Genomic DNA, 22,398 nt, shown 5'->3' with positions numbered 1-22,398 from the left:
GGTAGGGAGGAAAAGAAAGAGAAAGAAAACAGAAAAGGAGAAGATGGTGAAAATATCCATAGGTGAGACACAGCTGTCAAAGATGAGCCAGAGTCTAATAATGTTAGGTGTCTCCCAGGAGGGAACTGGATGCCTAAGATTCAAATAGGAAGGGGAATCTTCACTGCATTCCCTTGGGCATCATTTAAATTTCGAACCACATAAATGTGTATTCCATCGATTGAAATGTATCTATCGATTCAAAACATAAATTACTTTAAAATGTAAAAACAGGCTACAACAGCAACAACAAAGCTACAGTCCATGATATTAGGGATGGTCTTATACAGACTATTGAAGCCCCACGTTAAACTATATGACCCATTGTATCAAATCACGTTAAACTATATGACCCATCGTATCAAATCACAGCTTGAATTTACTTAACAGAGTGGGGGGGGTCCATTCTCGTTCCTAAACCACACCCCTGTTGACAACGTCCCCATCAGTGTGAAATAATAAACCCCTCAGACTGCACACAAGCACTTCATTACCTCCCGTGTCCTTAATTTGCCAGGCAAGTCTCATTTGCCGAAGAGATTTCAATTTTATCTTAATTCTGAGGAATGTATCAGGGCCTTCTGGAGACAAGCAGCACACATTCCTCTTTACCTAGCTCTGACCTAGTTCTGGCCACATCGTCCCCATCCAAACAGGAAGAGAAATCTGAAGTTGCAATACATTATTTACTAGGATGAACCAGTAATTCAGACCGAGGGAAAATCAATAAGAGAACTCAGGAAAGCTTAAAACATCTTGAAGGCTATTTCAAGAAGGAGTCACAACTAATGCAGGCACAGGTACTTAGGAGTGAAGTGGGGAGAGATGAGAGAGGGCCGTGCTGGGATACCACATACAGTACATATGCATAAAAGAAGAAGGAAGCCTCAACCCACTAGTTCTCGGTTCCGCACAACTAGATTTTGTTGTTTGTTTTACATAAGGATTTAACACACCTGATGTCAAAAGCCATTGGAAAATGGAAATAATCTGCAAATCACTGTCATCTCGAGACTGGCATGAAGTAAAGGCTCTGAAAAGTTTGCATAAATGATATTAGAAACGTTTAATAAACTATGCGGATGTATTAAATCTCTTTGAGCACAAGGGTCCCTCAACCCCAAACCTGACTGTTATGATTTTAAAAGTAGCAGAATCCTTTAGTTTTTTATAACAACATGGAGACACGACTATAAGGCACCCTGTCCGGTAAAAATTGCCAATTTCCATCAGTGACATTAAAGGCAGGCCAGTTATGACTTCACATTTATCCATCCAAAACATGATGCTTTTTAAAAAAAATACAAATGGCGGCGGCGGCAGGGAGGCAATCCAGATATTTCTTAAAATACCATATCCATGACAAGAAGGATCTCAACCAACCGTGACACCTTCACAGCAGAATGAAGCCACCAAGCTGCAGTTATAAGCAAACGGTTCTCTCCTCATCTAGGCAACACTGTTTACATCTAATGTACTTCAGCACTGAGAGAGTTTTGTTTTTAGGAAGGTAAATAACACGTGAGGTTTAAAATTCTGTCTCCTTCCCCTAGATACACAAACGCCACTAAAACTAAGAGGTCTGTGAAGGACTCAAATTTTCCTAGAAAATGCCCTTGACTTACTAGTGGATCACCCAACCCAGTTAACAGCAAGAGAGCATTTGAGCCACTCAGCAAAGAGACTGGTACTCACATTAAAAAAGCAGCAAGGCATCCTTCTCACCTTTGTTATTACTTAGACCTCGTGTCGTACATAAAAAGAGTACAATGATGTCAAACAAATTCCAGAAGAGAAGTATTTATTGCTGAATCTAAATCAAAAAATCCATATCTACTATAATGGCACTTCAAAAGAAAATATACTGTATTTACCAGCTCAATCAATACTAAATTAGCTGGGATAAATATTTTCAACTCAACCAGTCTTAAGATGAAGCCCGCTATTTAGAACCCTGCGTCTGGGGAGAGACAGGGAAATTTTTGCTTATCACACAGAAATGAGAACCAGGAAGTATTTTACAAGCAGACACACCTACCCTTAGCTGCTCTCTTTCACAATTCATCTGTTGTCTTGAAACCTACAAAGAAAAGAAAAAGAGGCGGGGGAAGTTAGAAGGTTCTGCATGAAAACAGCATGAAAGAAAATGGAAAATTACTTCTAATCACTTGGCTCAAAGCAGACCCAGAATTAATTAATTATGTATTTAATGTTTTCTTTAGGTCCAAATAGCCTCCGCTTCTCTTGGAGTTTCAACTGTGTGATCTAGAAACACAACTAAGATGAGCCAGAGTCTGGAAGGTGGGTGAGGAGAGGGATGCAGTAGAGGGTGTGGGAGGTAAAAGCTGCCCAGGGGGAAGGCTTCCCTCTTGCCCTGTCTAACAGGTGCAGGCATTCTTCCCAGAAGGCCCACTCAAAATAGTTAAGAATAAGCACTGGACATTACACAGCATCTTCGCCGATGCTAGCGTCCAACAGTATCACCTACACGCCTTGGCAAATGCGTTGCATTGTATGGTCCAGTTCTAATCAGATAGCAGTATGTCTCCATAGGACTGTGTTGGGGAGAATTCTCAGGTCAGTGCTTATATCAGAGAAAGAAACTCTGATCAAGTTGTGATATCTCCCACAAGCTCAAAAAGAAAAATAGATTAGTGATACTTATGCCATGCATTGATTATCCTTGCCCTATCAAAATGTGCTTCTTAAAATCAAGGATGAGTCTTTAGAATGACCATATAATTTACTGTCCGAACAGGAAAAAAAAATACGTGAGTTAAAGGAGTGGGTGGGATAGTAGGAATGATTACACCGGGCACAGAAGATGCAAAGTGGGAGTGACAAGGCAAACTGGGACCTGTGGTCACTCTACCTCCACGAGGACTAGCTGACTCCTCCTTCAACTCAAACAGCTAAGCCAAAATGAAATTTAGGTCTGCATTCACAACTTATTCTGTGTATTTCTAGCATTTTTTCCACCAATGAGGTAACCCCTGACTCCTAGCACCTGACAATATATTGCGAGTTTTTGAAACTTACACTAAAGGAGAAGGCTGAGGAACTGACTTTTGATGTATATTTTATGTATTTTATACTGAAGGTTTCTTTTTTACTTTCTCTAAAACAAAAATAGGTATCATTATTTAGGATACAACAGAGCCCCAAATCTATAAATCAGTGCTTTGCTGTGCCCTTTAATCCAGAAATATCACCTCTAAGAATAGCTCTTAAGAAAAGAAACAGAGTTAAACACAAATGTTTATTTATGTGTCAATTAACTGCAGCATTATTTATTTAAAAACTATAAATATTACAATGTATAATAATAGAAAAATTAGAAGTAAATTATAGTACATTGATTGGATGGCAAAATGTGCAGCATTCAGAACCACTGTCTTGAAAAACAGAAATGGAAAATGCTTAAAAGGCACTATTTAGTCTCTAATAAAAGTAACTACAAAAGTGCACAAATGTTATGATTCTGATTTTGTGTTAAAAATACAGTGAAATTGGGGCTTCCCTGGTGGCGCAGTGGTTGAGAATCTGCCTGCTAATGCAGGAGACATGGGTTCGCGCCCTGGTCTGGGAAGATCCCACATGCCATGGAGCAACTAGGCCCGTGAGCCACAACTACTGAGCCTGCGCGTCTGGAGCCTGTGCTCCGCAACAAGAGAGGCCGCGATAGTGAGAGGCCCACGCATCACGATGAAGAGTGGGCCCCGCATGCCACAACTAGAGAAAGCCCTCACACAGAGACGAAGACCCAGCACAGCCCAAAATAAATAAATAAATTTTAAAAAATATATACAGTGAAATTGATCATTAAAGAAAAGGAAGAAAGATAAAAGAAAAGAAAGAGGAAAGGACTGGGAGGAGATATTCCAAAATATTAAAAAGGAAATGGGTACAATTCTATATATATACAAAACACACACACACACACACACACACACACACACACTTGGAAGTGAGTTATACACTTCAAATAGGTGGCTTTATGGTATGTGAAGTGTATATGGTACGTAGAGTTTATATCTCCATAAACTGTTAAAAAAATAAAGTGGGGATGGGCTTCCGGGAAGATGGCGGAAGAAGCGGAGATCACCTTCCTCCCCACAGATACACCAGAAATACATCTACACGTGGAACAACTCCTACAGAACACCTACTGAACGCTGGCAGAAGACCTCAGACCTCCCAAAAGGCAAGAAACCCCCCACGTACCTGGGTAGGGCAAAAGAAAAAAGAATAAACAGAGACAAAAGGATACGGACGGGACCTGCACCAGTGGGAGGCAGCTGTGAAGGAGGAAAAGTTTCCACACACTAGGAAGCCCCTTCGCGGGCGGAGACTGCGGGTGGCGGAGGTGGGGAGCTTCGGAGCCACAGAGGAGAGCGCGGCAACAGGGGTGCGGAGGGCAAAGTGGAGAGATTCCCGCACAGAGAATCAGGGCCGACCGGCACTCACCAGGCCGAGAGGCTTGCCTGCTCACACGCCAGGGCGGGCGGGGCTGGGAGCTGAGGCTCGGGCTTCTGTCGGAGCGCAGGGAGAGGGCTGGGGTTGGCGGCATGAACACAGCCCGCAGGGGGTTGGTGAGCCACGGCTGGCCCGGAAGGAGTCCGGGAAAAGGTCTAGAGCTGCTGAAGAGGCAAGAGACTTTTTCTTCCCTCTTTGTTTCCTGGTGCGCGAGGAGAGGGGATTAAGAGCGCTGCTTAAAAGGAGCTCCAGAGACGGGCGCGAGCCGCGGCTAAAAGCACGGGCCCCAGAGACGGGCATGAAATGCTAAGGCTGCTGCTGCCGCCACCAAGAAGCCTGTGTGCGAGCACAGGTCACTATCCACACCCCCCTTCCGAGGAGCCTGTGCAGCCCGCCACTGCCGGGGTCCCGGGATCCAGGGACAAGTACCCCGGGAGAACGCATGGCGCGCCTCAGGCTGCTGCAACGTAACGCGGCGCGCCTCAGGCTGGTGCAACGTCACGCCGGCCTTTGCCGCCGCAGGCCCGCCCCACACTGCGTGCCCCTCCCTCCCCGCAGCCTGAGTGAGCCAGAGCCCCCGAATCAGCGGCTCCTTTAACCCCGTCCTGTCTGAGCAAAGAACAGACGCCCTCCGGCGACCTACACGCAGAGGTGGGGCCAAATCCAAAGCTGAGCCCCTGGTAGCTGTGAGAGCAAAGAGAAAGGGAAATCTCTCCCAGCAGCCTCAGAAGAAGCCGATTAAAGCTCCACAATCAACTGGATGTACCCTGCATCTGTGGAATACCTGAATATACAACGAATCATCCCAAATTGAGGAGGTGGACTTTGAGAGCAAGATTTATGATTTTTTCCCCTTTTCCTCTTTTTGTGAGTGTGTATGTGTATGCTTCTGTGTGAGATTTTGTCTGTATAGATTTGCTTCCACCATTTGTCCTAGGGTTCTATCCGTCCGTTTTTTTTTGTTTGTTTTTAAAATTTTTTTTCTTTTTCTCTTAATAATTAGTTTTTATTTTAATAACTTTATTATATTTTATATTACTTTATTGTATTTTATCTTCTTTCTTTTTTCCTTCCTTCCCTCCTTCCTTCCTTCCTCCCTCCCTCCCTCCCTCCTTTCTTTCTTTCTACTTCTACTAATTCTTTCTTTCTACTTTTTCTCCCTTTTATTCTGAGCCATGTGGATGAAAGGCTCTTGGTGCTGCAGCCAGGAGTCAGTGTTGTGCCTCTGAGGTGGGAGAGCCAACTTCAGGACACTGGTCCACAAGAGACCTCCCAGCTCCACATAATATCAAATGGCAAAAATCTTCCAGAGATCTCCATCTCAACACCAGCACCCAGCTTCACTCAACGACCAGCAAGCTACAGTGCTGGACATCCTATGCCAAACAACTAGCAAGACAGGAACACAACCCCACCCACTAGCAGAGAGGCTGCCTAAAATCATAATAAGTCCACAGACACCCCAAAACACACCACCAGACGTGGACCTGCCCACTAGAAAGACAAGATCCAGCCTCATCCACCAGAACACAGGCACTAGTCCTCTCCACCAGGAAGCCTACACGACCCACTGAACCAACCTTAGCCACAGGGGACAGACACCAAAAACAATGGGAACTATGAACCTGCAGCCTGCAAAAAGGAGACCCCAAACACAGTAAGATAAGCAAAATGAGAAGACAGAAAAACACACAGCAGATGAAGGAGCAAGATTAAAACCCACCAGACCTAACAAATGAAGAGGAAATCGGCAGTCTACCTGAAAAAGAATTCAGAATAATGATAGTAATGATCCAAAATCTTGGAAATAGAATGGACAAAATGCAAGAAACATTTAACCAGGACCTAGAAGAACTAAAGAGCAAACAAACAATGATGAACAACACAATAAATGAAATTAAAAATTGTCTAGAAGGGATCAATAGCAGAATAACTGAGGCAGAAGAACGGATAAGTGACCTGGAAGATAAAATAGTGGAAATAACTACTGCAGAGCAGAATAAAGAAAAAATAATGAAAAGAACTGAGGACAGTCTCAGAGACCTCTGGGACAACATTAAATGCACCAACATTCGAATTATAGGGGTTCCAGAAGAAGAGAAAAAGAAAGGGACTGAGAAAATATTTTAAGAGGTTATAGTTGAAAACTTCCCTAATATGGGAAAGGAAATAGTTAATCAAGTCCAGGAAGCACAGAGAGTCCCATACAGGATAAATCCAAGGAGAAATACTCCAAGACACATATTAATCAAACTGTCAAAAATTAAATACAAAGAAAACATATTAAAAGCAGCAAGGGAAAAACAACAAATAACACACAAGGGAATCACCATAACGTTAACAGCTGATCTTTCAGCAGAAACTCTGCAAGCCAGAAGGGACTGGCAGGACATATTTAAAGTGATGAAGGAGAAAAACCTGCAACCAAGATTACCCAGCAAGGATCTCATTCAGATTTGATGGAGAAATTAAAACCTTTACAGACAAGCAAAAGCTGAGAGAGTTCAGCACCACCAAACCAGCTTTACAACAACTGCTAAAGGAACTTCTCTAGGCAAGAAACACAAGAGAAGGAAAAGACCTACAATAACGAACCCAAAACAATTAAGAAAACGGTAATAGGAACATACATATCAATAATTACCTTAAATGTAAATGGACTAAATGCCCCCACCAAAAGACACAGATTTGCTGAATGGATACAAAAACAAGACCCATATATTTGCTGTCTACAAGAGACCCACTTCAGACCTAGAGACACATACAGACTGAAACTAAGGGGATGGAAAAAGATATTTCATGCAAATGGAAACCAAAAGAAAGCTGGAGTAGCAATTCTCGTATCAGACAAAATAGACTTTAAAATAAAGACTATTAGAAGAGACAAAGAAGGACACTACATAATGATCAAGGGAGCGATCCAAGAAGAAGATATAACAATTGTAAATATTTATGCACCCAACACAGGAGCACCTCAATACATAAGGCAAATACTAACAGCCATAAAAGGGAAATCGACAGTAACACATTCATAGTAGGGGACTTTAACACCCCATTTTCACCAATGGACAGATCATCCAAAATGAAAATAAATAAGGAAACACAAGCTTTAAATGATACATTAAACAAGATGGACTTAATTGATATTTATAGGACATGCCATCCAAAAACAACAGAATACACATTTTTCTCAAGTGCTCATGGAACATTCTCCAGGATAGATCATATCTTGGGTCACAAATCAAGCCTTGGTAAATTTAAGAAAATTGAAATTGTATCAAGTATCTTTTCCGACCACAATGCTATGAGACTAGATATCAATTACAGGAAAAGATCTGTAAAAAATACAAACACATGGAGGCTAAACAATACACTACTTAATAACGAAGTGATCACTGAAGAAATCAAAGAGGAAAAAATACCTAGAAACAAATGACAATGGAGACACGACAACCCAAAATCTATGGGATGCAGCAAAAGCAGTTCTAAGAGGGAAGTTTATAGCAATACAACCCTACCTTAAGAAACAGGAAACATCTCGAATAAATAACCTAACCTTGCACCTAAAGCAATTTGAGAAAGAAGAACAAAAAACCCCAAAGTTAGCAGAAGGAAAGAAATCATGAAAATCAGATCAGAAATAAATGAAAAAGAAATGAAGGAAACGATAGCAAAGATCAGTAAAACTAAAAGCTGGTTCTTTGAGAAGATAAACAAAATTGATAAACCATTAGCCAGACTCATCAAGAAAAAAAGGGAGAAGACTCAAATCAATAGAATTAGAAATGAAAAAGGAGAAGTAACAATTGACACTGCAGAAATACAAAAGATCATGAGAGATTACTACAAGCAACTCTATGCCAATAAAATGGACAACCTGGAAGAAATGCACAAACTCTTAGAAATGCACAACCTGCCAAGACTGAATCAGGAAGAAATAGAAAATATGAACAGACCAATCACAAGCACTGAAATTGAAACTGTGATTAAAAATCTTCCAACAAACAAAAGCCCAGGACCAGATGGCTTCACAGGCGAATTCTATCAAACATTTAGAGAAGAGCTAACACTATCCTTCTCAAACTCTTCCAAAATATAGCAAAGGGAGGAACACTCCCAAACTCATTCTACAAGGCCACCATCACCCTGATACCAAAACCAGACAAGGATGTCACAAAGAAAGAAAACTACAGGCCAATATCACTGATGAACATAGATGCAAAAATCCTCAACAAAATACTAGCAAACAGAATCCAACAGCACATTAAAAGGATCGTACACCATGATCAAGTTGGGTTTATTCCAGGAATGCAAGGATTCTGCAATATACGCAAATCAATCAACGTGATACACCATATTAACAAATTGAAGGAGAAAAACCATATGATCATCTCAATAGATGCAGAGAAAGCTTTTGACAAAATTCAACACCCATTTATAATGAAAACCCTGCAGAAAGTAGGCACAGAAGGAACTTTCCTGAACATAATAAAGGCCATGTATGACAAACCCACAGCCAACATCATCCTCAATGGTGAAAAACTGAAAGCACTTCCACTAAGATCAGGAACAAGACAAGGTTGCCCACTCTCACCACTCTTATTCAACATAGTTTTGGAAGTTTTAGCCATAGCAATCAGAGAAGAAAAGGAAATAAAAGGAATCCAAATCAGAAAAGAAGAAGTAAAGCTGTCACTGTTTGCAGATGACATGATACTATACATAGAGAATCCTAAAGATGCTACCAGAAAGCTACTAGAGCTAATCAATGAATTTGGTAAAGTAGCAGTATACAAAATTAATGCACAGAAATCTCTGGCAGTCCTATACACTAATGATGAAAAATCTGAAAGTGAAATCAAGAAAACACTCCCATTTACCACTGCAACAAAAAGAATAAAATATCTAGGAATAAACCTACCTAAGGAGACAAAAGACCTGTATGCAGAAAATTATAAGACACTGATGAAAGAAACTAAAGATGATACAAATAGTTGGAGAGATATACCATGTTCTTGGATTGGAAGAATCAACATTGTGAAAATGACTCTACTACCCAAAGCAATCTACAGATTCAATGCAATCCCTATCAAAATACCACTGGCATTTTTCACAGAACTAGAACAAAAAATTTCACAATTCGTATGGAAACACAAAAGACCCCGAATAGCCAAAGCAATCTTGAGAACGAAAAATGGATCTGGAGGAATCAGGCTCCCTGACTTCAGACTATACTACAAAGCTACAGTAATCAAGACAGTATGATACTGGTACAAAAACAGAAAGATAGATCAATGGAACAGGATAGAAAGCCCAGAGATAAACCCACGCACATATTGTCACCTTTATCTTTGATAAAGGAGGCAGGAATGTACAGTGTAGAAAGGAGGGCCTCTTCAATAAGTGGTGCTGGGAAAACTGGACAGGTACATATAAAAGTATGAGATTAGATCACTCCCTAACACCATACACAAAAATAAGCTCAAAATGGATTAAAGACCTAAATGTAAGGCCAGAAACTATCAAACTCTTAGAGGAAAACATAGGCAGAGCACTCTATGACATAAATCACAGCAAGATCCTTTTGACCCACGTCCTAGAGAAATGGAAATAAAAACAAAATAAACAAATGGGACCTAATGAAACTTCAAAGCTTTTTTGCACAGCAAAGAAAACCATAAACAAGACAACCCTCAGAATGGGAGAAAATATTTGCAAATGAAGCAACTGACAAAGGATGAATCTCCAAAATTTATAAGCAGCTCATGCAGCTCAATAACAAAAAAACAAACAACCCAATCCAAAAATGGGCAGAAGACCTAAACAGACATTTCTCCAAAGAAGATATACAGATTGCCAAGAAACACATGAAAGAATGCTCAACATCACTAATCATTAGAGAAATGCAAATCAAAACTACAATGAGATATCATCTCACACCAGTCAGAATGGCCATCATCATAAAATATAGAAATAATAAATGCTGGAGAGGGTGTGGAGAAAAGGGAACCCTCTTGCACTGTTGGTGGGAATGTAAATTGATACAGCCACTGTGGAAAACAGTATGGAGGTTCCTTAAAATACTACAAATAGAACTACCATATGACCCAGCAATCCCACTACTGGTCATATACCCTGAGAAAACCATAATTCAAAAAGAGTCATGTATCAAAATGTTCATTGAAGCTCTATTTACAATAGCCCGGAGATGGAAACAACCTAAGTGTCCATCATCGGATGATTGGATAAAGAAGATGTGGCACATATATACAATGGAATATTACCCAGCCATAAAAAGAAACGAAATTGAGCTATTTTTAATGAGGTGGATAGACCTAGAGTCTGTCATACAGAGTGAAGTCAGAAAGAGAGAGACAAATACCGTATGCTAACACATATATATGGAATTTAAGAAAAAAAAATGTCATGAAGAACCTAGGGGTAAGACAGGAATAGAGACACAGACCTACTAGAGAATGGACTTGAGGATATGGGGAGGGGGAAGGGTAAGCTGTGACAAAGCGAGAGAGTGGCATGGCCATATATACACTACCAAACGTAAGGTAGATAGCTAGTGGGAAGCAGCCGCATAGCACAGGGAGATCAGCTCGGAGCTTTGTGACCGCCTGGAGGGGTGGGATAGGGAGGGTGGGAGGGAGGGAGACGCAAGAGGGAAGAGATATGGGAACATATGTATATGTATAACTGATTCACTTTGTTATAAAGCAGAAACCAACACACCATTGTAAAGCAATTATACCCCAATAAAGATGTAAAAATAAATAAAAAATAAAGTGGGGCAAATCCATAGAGACAAAGCAGTTTAGTGGTTGCGAGGGGATTTGGGGAAGGGCCAAAGGGGAGTGAGTGAGTGCTTTGTGGGTTTGGCGTTTTCAGATTTGGGGTGACAAGAAAGTTCTGGAACTAGACAGTGACAGTTGCACAATATTGTGCATGTATTTAATGCCCTTACTCTGTACACTCAAGTGGCTAAAATGGGAACTTTATAGTCAAGTAAACCACGTGGGTGACGAGGTCCTGGTTCCAGGTAAGATGGAGTAAGCATACTTCACTCTGTCTCCCCCGCACAGTGCAACTATAAAATCTAGATAAGAAGGAAATCTTGCCATTTGCAACACAGTGGATGGACCTTGTGAGTAGTATGCCATATGAAATAATTCAGGCAGAAAAAGACAAATACTGTATGATTTCACTTGTATGATTTCACTTATATATGGAATCTAAAAAACAAAACAAAAAAGGAAGCAAAACAAAGCTCATAGATACAGAGAACATATTGGTGGTTATCAGAGGGGAACTGGATTGGGGTGGGTGGAAAAAATGGGTGAAGTGGGGTAAATTGTAATGTGACAGATGGTAACTAGATACATTATGTTGATTATTTTGTAGTGTATACAATAATCAAATAACTATGTTTTACACCTGAAACTAATATAATGTTGTTCACCAATTTTACCTCAATAAAAAGTAAAATGTTGAAAAAAAAATCTAGATAGAATGCATGACACAACTATGTAGGGTCTCTGAAAATTAAATAGTAGCAGGTGGAGCAGAGAAGCAGACCAGAATACTGGATAAGCGGTGAGTTCCTCCCCCTTCTCTCGTCAGTATCCCCTGGCATGGATTCACAGCAGCCTAGAGCCCAGAACTTGGCACCCACACACAGACACAGAGAGACGCCCAACAGCCTGAGGGTGGGAAACCTTCTCTATGATCTGAGAAGCTGTGGTCCCAGGAGATGGGGCAACCCTCTGTTAAATTTTTTATTTCCTCTTGCTGCTTGGCCCCAAATTGTAGGCTCAGTAGCAGAAACACATGAATAGGGTTAAAAAGCACCAGCTTTCTGGCTGGTGGACCCAAAAGGGAGCCCTAGGAAACCAAATCCAAAACAAAACAAAAACTTTGAGATTTCGAGAGAGGAAAGAGTTTGGGAAAATGACTTCATGCACTACTTTCATGAACTCTGGACACACCCCTGAACTTAGATGTGTGTGCATGTGACCCTAAATAGATACCATAGACTTTGAGAACTGAACTGAATAGACTACTGCTCAGGTTCCAGACTGGCCACTGGGATGCACACACATGAGATCCAAAGCAAAGGCTCTGAAAGCAGAACTGATATTGGAAACAAAACCATAGAAGGAAGGTAGAAACTTTCAGCCTAAATCCAACTGGGCTGATTGCCTGGTAAAGCAAAAGTATCAACCATTTCCATAGGATTTAAGCAAGACCCAGAGGGACTTCCCTGGTGGTCCAGTGGTTAAGACTCCATGCTCCCAATGCAGGGGGCCAGGGTTCGATCCCTGGTAGGGGAACTAGATCCCCATGCCACACCTAAAAGATCCCACGTGCCGCAATTAAGACCGGTACAGCCAAATAAATAAATAAATATTTAAAAAAAAAAAAAAAACAAGACCCAGAATCTCATAACATAATATTCAACATACCCAGGGTGCAACCAAAATTACTCGGCATAGAAACAGGAAAATCTAAACTTACATGGGGAAAGACAGTCACAGACACCAACACTGAGATGACAAGGACGCTGGAATTATCAAATACAGATTTTAAGTAGCTATTATAAAAATGCTCCAACAAGTAAGGGAAGAAACAGTTAAAACTAATTAAAAAAATAGACAGTACTGGCAAAGAGATAGAAGACATAAAGAGGAACCAAATGTAAAATTTAGAACTGTAAAAATCAATAACCCAAATTAAAAAAAAAATAAAATTGCTGAAAAAGTTTAAATGTAGAATAGAGATAGCAGGAGGGCACTCAATGAATTTGAGTACATATCAGTAAAAAGTATCCAAAATAAACAAAGAGGGAAAAAAAAGAAAAAAAAGAAACTCAAGGACTTATAACAACAGCAGAAAGTATAACATTCATGTCACTGGAATTCTAGAATAAAGATAAATTCTAGAATAAAGAAATCTAGAATAAAGTTCACTGCAGATAATTATTGGAGGAAATCATGGCTGAAAACTCCCCACATTTGGCAAAAGATATAAACCCACAAATTCAACAAGTTCAGCAAACCCTAAGGAGGTAAACCCAAAGAAACTCACATCCAGATATAATCTGGGGGGGGGCTTTGGAAACAGAGACAAATGATGCAATATTGTAAGAGAGTAAAAAAACGATTTAAATAACTGTGGATTTCTCACTTAAATAAACAAAAACCAGGGAGTCAGGAAGGAGGTGGCACACAATTTTTTTAAAAATTGGGGTAGAGTTTTTTTACAATGTTGTGTTAGTTGCTTCTGTACAGCAAAGTAAATCAGCTATATGCTGGATAGCAGAAGGAACTCTACACACGATTTTTAAGTGCTAAATTCAACCCAGAATTCTAATTCCAATGAAAATATCCTTTAGAAATGAAGAGGAAATATTAAGGAAACTAAGAAAATTCTTTGCCAACAGAACTACTCTGAAATAATTGCTATAAGAATTGCCAGGCAAAGGGAATATAATGCCAGAAAGAAACTTGGAACATCAAGGATAAAGGAAGAGCAAAGGAAATGGTAAATATATGGGTAAATATGAATATAATAGACTAGTGTACCCCTTTGAGTTCTTTCAAATATGTTTAATGGTTGAAAACAAATTACAAAATTGTCTAACTCGGTTTTAAATGTATGTATATGCAACAGGCAAGATAAACACAGTGTAAAGAGAGGAGGGTAAGGGACATATATGGCAATAAGGTTTCCACACCCCAATTGTAATGGTAAAAATTGATTCTAGGTAGACTGAGAGAAGTATATGTAATATAATCCATAGAGTAACCACTTAAAAAATTAATACTACAAAAACGGATATACCCCAAGACAGATGATGTTAGAATAATTGGATGTCTCTATGCAAAACAAAAACAAACAAGCAAAACACCTTGATCTAAACCTCACACTTTACACAAAAATTAACTCAAAACGGACCACATATCTACATGTAAAACATAAAACTGAATGGGAGATGCAATTAAAGAGGGATGGCAATACTTTTTCCTGCACAGCATCCATATTCTAGTAACATTGTCCATATTCTACTAACAATATCCAGCTTCTCCTTTGGGGCCATGTTCCTGCCCAATGCCATAAATTCTTTGTGAATTGGATGTCAACTCCACCATACTCTACTGCTGCATAATAGAACCTACACCTGCCATTACCTCTTTGTTTAGAAATCAACTCTGTATCACCCACATCTTCTGGGTAAGGTGGCAGGTGCCCTCCTCTTCTTTCCCTAGAGGTCATCAAGTGCAAATAGCCAGTTATGCAAGATGGGCTGAGTCCTATCATGGGACTGTGGTTGTCACACCACAATCCAAGCAGGATGTAATGATGCTCTGAAGGCTAAGTTATTGCTAGACCTAATGAGGTTCTTAAAAAGATTCCCCATCACCATTATGGGAGAGGTTCAGAAGAGGCACCTGTAACTCCTCGTCATCTGTTATGAAGAAAGACTCTTCCTATGTACTCTTTAAAAGCCAGACTTGAAAAATATCTTAAATGTACACTTTACTAAATGCCATTTCATTTGGAAACTAGCATGTGATATTTTTTTTTCTCCCATGGCACTAATGCACAAAACCAATATATTTTATAGCCTAAATGAAAAAAAAAAAGGGACAGTGGGAAGTCTGATGCTGCTCCTTTAAGATGCTTCCAGAGAATCAAATACCACTCTCGATAGGGCTGCCAAGTAAGCACTTATGAAAGGTTAGACACTGAAGCAATAATCTCCAGCATGAGGCCCTTTGCTCTCCTGGTTGAACGAGATGTTTAATAGCAGGGATTCATCTTCCCCCATCTCCTATCTTCATCTAGTCAACAGGGCCACAGAATCTTTCTCAGACTCAGCCTTTTTCATCTTCTCCTGACTTTGAGCTCTCTCTTATCAGTTCTTTCTGCTTTATCCTGACCTTATTACAAGTATTTCCCCTCCCACACATCAGACTGGATCTTCAAGGGAAAGAACTGTGTCTTATTCAGCTTTCTTTTTCTAGAGATTAGGATAATGTTTGGAATCCATTTATTTGTTTTCCCATCCACCATTTGTCCCTCCATATATTCAACAAATATATACATACACACACACACACACACACACACATATATATATATATCACCATCTGGATATCAGACATTGTTCTAGGCACTGGGGATACAATAGCAAAGAATACTTCCAAAACTCGTTGTGTAAGCAGGAAAAATGATGAGTTAATTGACTATTACAATATAGAGAACATTTGCTACAGTGAAAGTAAAAGATGTGCTAAGGGCACATAGAAGGGACAACAACCTTGTCTTAGAGAGTTGAAAAAAGATGTTAGTAGTTTTTGTTTGTTTTTTTAGAAAATGTATCCAGAAAAAGAATGAAAAAAAATATTTCAAGGAGAGAGGGAAATGTGTGAAAATCCCAGTGGGATTATACAAGTGCAAGTAATTCAATGTGGTGGAAGAGACAAGAGCAAGAGGAAACTGGCAAGAGATTAACTTGAATTGGGAAAAGTAGGAGTCAGAGAAATAAGAAGACACACAATAAATGAATGGATAAATAGATATGTATGTTGTCTTGTTTGTAATAATAGAACGTTGGAAATTCCAGTTCTCAGGACAGCTGTGAATTATTCAGAAGAGCACCAAAGAAGTCTAACAGCATAGAGCACAGTAAATCAAATCAACTGGTACCTCTGTACCTTTCTCAGATTTGCCATTTTCATAATCGTTATAAATTCTTCCGAAATAAGATGGCATTGTCCTATAAAAGCATGCTTCAAAGTACCCAGGGTGAGTGCCACCGTTTGCCTTTTCCTTGATGCATTTCAGGATTATTGCATACATCTGACATGTGTACTTTGAGTTCCTACTATCTGACTAATGCTGTGCTAATGGAAGGGGATGCAGATGTAAATGATACCCAGCGCCTTTCCTAAAACAATCTCAAAGACAAGGGAAGAGAGAGGAATAAGATGAAGATTATAATGCAGGGTCATAAGTGTGATAATAAGGGAAAACATAGGATACCCCAGGCACCCAAAGGAGAGGGGCACGGACCCAGCCTGTTGGGTGGGGAAAAAAGTGGAGGGAGGTGTCAGTCAGGTGTTTTAGGAGATGGAGCCCTTGGTCTAACCCTTACTGGATGAGTAAGAGTTGGGTGGGCTGACCTACTCAAGGATTTGAGAAGATGAAATTGCAAACAGCACAGTTAAAGGTAGAACAAAGTAAGGGAGATGATACTGGGGGCGGGAGGGGGGAGTAGGGAAAGCACATTAATATCATAACGCCTTTATATGTTGCTCGATTTTAATCATACTGGCAGGAAAATAATGATTTTAATCATTTTAAAGCAAAACACATTTTACATTAATAGTAGTTAAAATTTATCTGGTGTTTACAACATGCCAGAAAATATGTTAAATGCTTTTCAGGAAGACCTCAGTTAATGCTCACCAGTTGGTGAGTAGGCAGGATCCTTAGTTCCATTTTACAGATGGGGAAACTGAGGTACAGAGAGATGAAGTGATTTCCTGAAGTCATAAAGCTAGGAAGTATCAGAGGGAATTACTCTCTAGAGGGCTCGAGTCAAGTCCCCCTCTGAATCACTGCAGCACACAGCTCCCAGTGCCAAGGAAACCAACCCAAACCACATATAACCACCCTCTGATCTGCATCTCATTTGTCTTTAGCAGGTGCTTTTTTTGCTGACTGTTTACATGCTTGTGGTTTTGCAACAAAACACGAAATGACTGTGATGTCTGGCTAAATAAATGCATAGATCTACACACTCGGATTCTTGTGGTTAGATTGGGTTTAGAGTAGAACACTTTCCACCAAATTAAATTTCTCCAGTAACAACCCACTGGTCCTTTTGCAGATGGAGTTTTCTCCACAGTGAAGATTGGAGGCTCAGGCATCAGACTGCCTGAGACCAATCATGGTGCATCGTCTACATGACATTAGCCGCACTGTAAAATCTCTCTGTTCTCAATTTCCCCATCTGTATAATGGGGATAACATGGTGCCTACTTAGTATCTAATTTTGTTGTGAGCTCAAAATAAGATAACCTATATAAAGTACTAAGCAAAGCACCTGGTATATTTAATTCAACAAATACTAGAAATTGCTATTAATATTCATGTGAGGGGGGGATGGGGGCGTTTGTTTCAGACAGAACACTAGACCAAACAATTTGGGTTTAAATCCTGGCTTTACTCCCCATAGGCCATGTGAATTTGGCTGAGGTAATGACACTTTTTGAGTTTCTGATTCCTTTAAAAAAAAAAAATGAGGACAATAGTTGGCTTGAAATTTTGAAAGGTTTGATATTATCCTTTTGCAATGGGTGGGTAAAAAGGTCCTCCTAAGCCCCATGGATGAGTGGTAAATTGCTACCACCTGTGGAGGGCAGTCGGCAGCTATCATGACACAGAATGTGCATTTCCTTCCATTCAATGGGGAAGGAAGGGCAGTGCTTTTCATAGCACAGAACTGGAACTTCAGAATATCAGTATCCATCAGTGCTGGTTAAATAAATTGTGGTTCCTCTATAACAGGGGTGGGAAAACTTGTTCTATAAAGAGCCAAATAGTAAATATTTTTGGCTTTGGGGGCCATAGTGTCTCTGTCTCTACTACCCCTATTCAACCCTGCCATTGTGGCAGGAAAGCAGCCATAAATGATGTGTAAACAAATGGCTGCAGCTGTGTTTCAATAAAACTTTATTTACAGAAATAGCTGGTGGGCCAGATTTGACTTGTGGCCATAATTTTCCAACCCTTGATCTACACTATGGAATACTATGGGTTCATTAGAAATTTACTGAAACAGATACACACTACTATATATAAAATAGATAAACAGCAAGGACCTACTGTATAGCACAGGGAACTATATGCTAATCACTTAATATCTTCTAATAACCTATAATGGAAAATAATTTGAAAAAACATATATATTAGATATATATGATAACTGAATCACTCGGCTATACATCTGAAATTAACACAACATTGTAAATCAACTATATTTTTTTCAATTTAAAAAAAAGAAATTTACTCCTATGGAAGGGTGCTCATGAGAGAATGAACAAAACAAAGCAAGGTGAACTGCTTTTTAAAATACAATCCAATGTTTGTTTAAAACCTGTACATATGCACATGCGTGCAAATATCCATTCATACCTGGAAAAAGTATGGAATGATAAACACCAAACTGCAAACAAAAGCATGCAAATTATGTCCTGGGAATGAGAATAATAATGGGGACCAGGTAGTAGTGAAGCTTTTTCTCACTTTTAACCTTAGTTCAACTTCTTGCAATAAGCGTGCACTGCTTTTCTAAATCAAATAAACAGTAGTCATAATAATACCTTTTAAAAAGCTGAGAGTTAAAAGAGTTTTTGAATGATTAAATGAGAAGTTGCATGTACAGCATCAAATCCAGGTCTGACCTGGCACAGGGTGGGTACTCAGTTAATGGTCGCTATAAATAATTCCCCAGAGCACCAAAAGAGTTACGAATTGGGAAAAGTTCAACTCCAAATTTTCCGGGACATTATGTATTTTAATGTAGACTCTCTTCAGTAGAAAAGTATAAAACAAGGAGAAAGGTTGATCTGCCCACACTACTTCTGGGTTCTGATATAAAATGTTTATTAGAGATCTGAGTTTATGAAGACCTGAAATCCCTGAATATAATCCAAGTCATCATATGGTTGTAATAAAGCCCACTACTTTTTTCCAATTGCATCCTACAGTGAAGTGTGTCCTCTGATTCAAAGAAAACAGGATCGTTTATGTCAGATAAGCAAATATAGATCCCATTACTTGTTCTGGCTGTTGTTTCTTTTTGGTCTAAGGGAGAAAATATAGTGCGTGAAAGTAGTAAGTGCTTAGACTTCAGAAGAGGAAGTGAGGAATAATCAACTGCAAAAATGAAAACAAAAAGCCACAACAGTGAGTCAGGTCAGCCATGATTAATTAACTCGATTCTGACTTGTGCTGTATTATTGAAAAAAAGCATTTGAGAGAACTTGGGGGATCCACTCCTCCCCAAACATTTTTATTTTAACCTTGGGGAAAACCAGAATCTTCTACTAAAATCTCATCTGATTTTGTAAAGGTGCCAGATTTGGAGGGGAGCCAAAGGGGGTCGGGAGAAGGGGGAAAGAGCTTGGCAAGGCTAAATACTAGTTGGAAAAGAAAAATCATTGGTTTGGTGTTATATGTAAACATGAACAGATAAACCCAAAGACTGAAAGCTCTAACATATTTAACTGATGGCCAGCAGTGCTTAGGGGTAATTTATTGAGCATGTCATGAACATCTCAAACTACTTAGTATTTTTAGCACTTAAATGACTTATGTATGGTATATGTCAGACACTACACAACTGTAAGTGAGCACTGCGTCTCCTGCTGTTCCCTGTAAAACCATAGCATTTGATGATGTTGGTACTTATCACAAGAGACCCACTGTTCCAGATGTAAGTCACTAGGGAGAGTCAAGTGTTGGTTATCTGATTAAAGGGATGTCAGAGGCCAGGATGCCCGCAGAACTGGAGCGAGCCTCAAATAACAGGTTTTAAAGAGCAGTTTTCTTTGGAGGATATGCTTTTTGCACTTGCTGTGCCATGAACCCACTTGTTAAATACCCCATTAGCAACAGAACAAGTCCCCCAGATCTGGGACAAAGCTGTGCAGGCAGACGGATTCCACAGACAAACACCAAGCAAGAGGTGGCAGCACAAGCTGCACCTGGCATGGATCCCCTTCAGCTTCCCGCATCCATCTGCTTCCTGCAAGGATGCAGTCTCTTGGAGTTGTTAATTTCAGGCCTGATGCGGGTCTTGAAGTGAAAGGGCAGCCCCTGGCCACGAAGAGCCCGGCTGGCCCGACACATGCATGCACGTTTACAGGTGAAACCAGCTAAATGTCTTTGCATCTGATAACTTGCAAGGTGGGGGAGACATATTGCCTATTATTTATTCTAATAATAAACCATTACCCCAGGCATATTTTTATTCTCCAGATTTAATAAGGTATTTTGTGAACCTAGGCAGAGGAGGGAGGGAGAAAACAATTGCGGTTATTACGAAGATGATTTCTATTTGTTTCAGCTGCACAAGCAATCACCATTCCTTCCTTCATAATCAAGGGTTATAATTGCTCCCCCAACTCCACCCCAATCCCTTGCTCAGTCCAAGAAAATTTGAGCACTCACTGAAATGTCCTGAGGAACTAAAAGGGCTTGGCATGCTTCCCTGAACCAGTCTCCTGGGACCATCATTACCTTATAGCCAGAGAACTCTGATTATATAGCATGGGGCTCTCAACTCAGATTTTCCCATCATGCGCCTCTCCACATCCAGAGGTGAGAAAGAGTGGGGAGGGCCAGGTGGGTTATTTACATACCATTTGCATACCTCCGCTTAGATGGAATATATGTTCTCAAGACATTTTTAAATTAAGATGTTTTAACTGGACTTTGTTTTCCCCTTCAGGTTAGATGTTGCAAAACTCTGGTGATAATTTTTTCAGAAGTTGATATTTTTATCATTTGCAACCCAATTAAATAGATTCAGCAGAGATACACAGGCCACAGCCTTATCTGGGCAGTTATCCTGATCAGGTTAATTGAAAGACATTTGAGAGGCATCTTATGTTAAGAGGAAAAACTCTAAAAGCCAGACTTCTATGGTTCATATCTCAAGTTGCCTGCTACTTATTAGCTTAGGAACCTTGAACAAATTCCTCAGCTGGGCCTCACCCCAAAGGGTCATCACAGGATTTGAATGAGCTAATATTTGCGAAGCAATCAGAACACCCAACAGAAAGCACTGCTTAAGTGTCTTTTTAATGCAAGAAAGTGCGTTTAATCCAAAGTCTGTTTGCTGTTGTTATTTGTTCTTTTTATAAATTGACAATGGACCGGGCCTGCCCAGCTCTGTGCTTAGATGCAGGGTGGATGATACCACGGTGGTAGAAAAATAAAGGTGGTGAAAAGCTGCTGATATTTCTGGAAGTTCTGTGCTGCGACCTTAAAAGTTCACTCTACAGACCGTAGAGTATGTCAACAGAAATAAATCATGTGACAACCACTGTACTATCAGAAAGAACCGTACTATAGTGAGGTGAACTAAGTCCCATTGAACCAATTTTCCAGACAAGGAAATAGGGACATAAGTGACTTTCCAGTGGAAGGCAGCCCAGGCTGGCTCTCTAAGCCACACTGCCTTCTGCATTTAAAGAAATCTTTACATAGCTGTAAGAGGTCTTTTCCATTCCTGATCTGTGACTTTACAAAATGTCATCATTTAAGAAATGGGAACAATCCTGTAGCTGGAGAAGCTTGAGGAGTATTCATTTTCTAATTTTCCAGTTCAGTTGTCTGAAAGGGTTGCCTGGGTGGTGGTTGTTATTGTTGCTGTGTGTGTGTGTGTGTGTGTGTGTGTGTGTGTGTGTGTGTGTGTGTGCTCACACCCTTCCTGGAAACCTTAACAGAAGGAGAGCTAGAAGACAAATGCTTCATGAAAAATGAGCTCTTGAAACCCTAAACTTAAAGAATCTTTACTGAAAGAACTAGCTTCACAAAAGTTCTGAAACAATGAGGAGGCATTCATGTAAATTGCAGGCAATTGAAGAGGAAAATCTAGGTCATCGGGCTGTTTGCTTTGTCATCATCAGTATTAATTAGACACTGGAAGTAATGACTGAAGTTGGAGAGCTCTTCAGATTTAAAATAATAATAATAATAAACCAACAGAGCACAGCTTTACCTTCGGAAAGAAAATATTTTCACAAGTAGAGTTCTGAAAGAACCTGAGTGAAAAAAAAAACCTTGCAATTAAATTCT

General features: G+C 39.9%; 1 protein-coding gene across 6 annotated transcripts in view; it reads right to left on the bottom strand.

The window, feature by feature from the left end:
• RBFOX1 (RNA binding fox-1 homolog 1) overlaps positions 1–22,398 on the bottom strand; it is a 1,498,136-nt gene that overhangs the window by 619,077 nt on the left and 856,661 nt on the right. For all 6 annotated transcript variants that reach the window (XM_029222049.1, XM_029222042.1, XM_029222050.1 and 3 more), the window contains one exon: positions 2,078–2,119. In XM_029222049.1, the coding sequence (XP_029077882.1) occupies positions 2,078–2,104 (27 nt within the window). In that variant the 5' untranslated portion in view covers positions 2,105–2,119. The remainder of the gene's footprint in view (positions 1–2,077; positions 2,120–22,398) is intronic.

This window comes from Monodon monoceros, unplaced genomic scaffold (genome assembly GCF_005190385.1).
Source record: "Monodon monoceros isolate NGI ecotype Baffin Bay Population unplaced genomic scaffold, NGI_Narwhal_1 Super_Scaffold_13, whole genome shotgun sequence".
Classification (NCBI taxonomy): domain Eukaryota; kingdom Metazoa; phylum Chordata; class Mammalia; order Artiodactyla; family Monodontidae; genus Monodon; species Monodon monoceros.
Note: the sequence above shows the minus strand (reverse complement) of the source record. Positions and strands in the feature narration are given on the sequence as shown.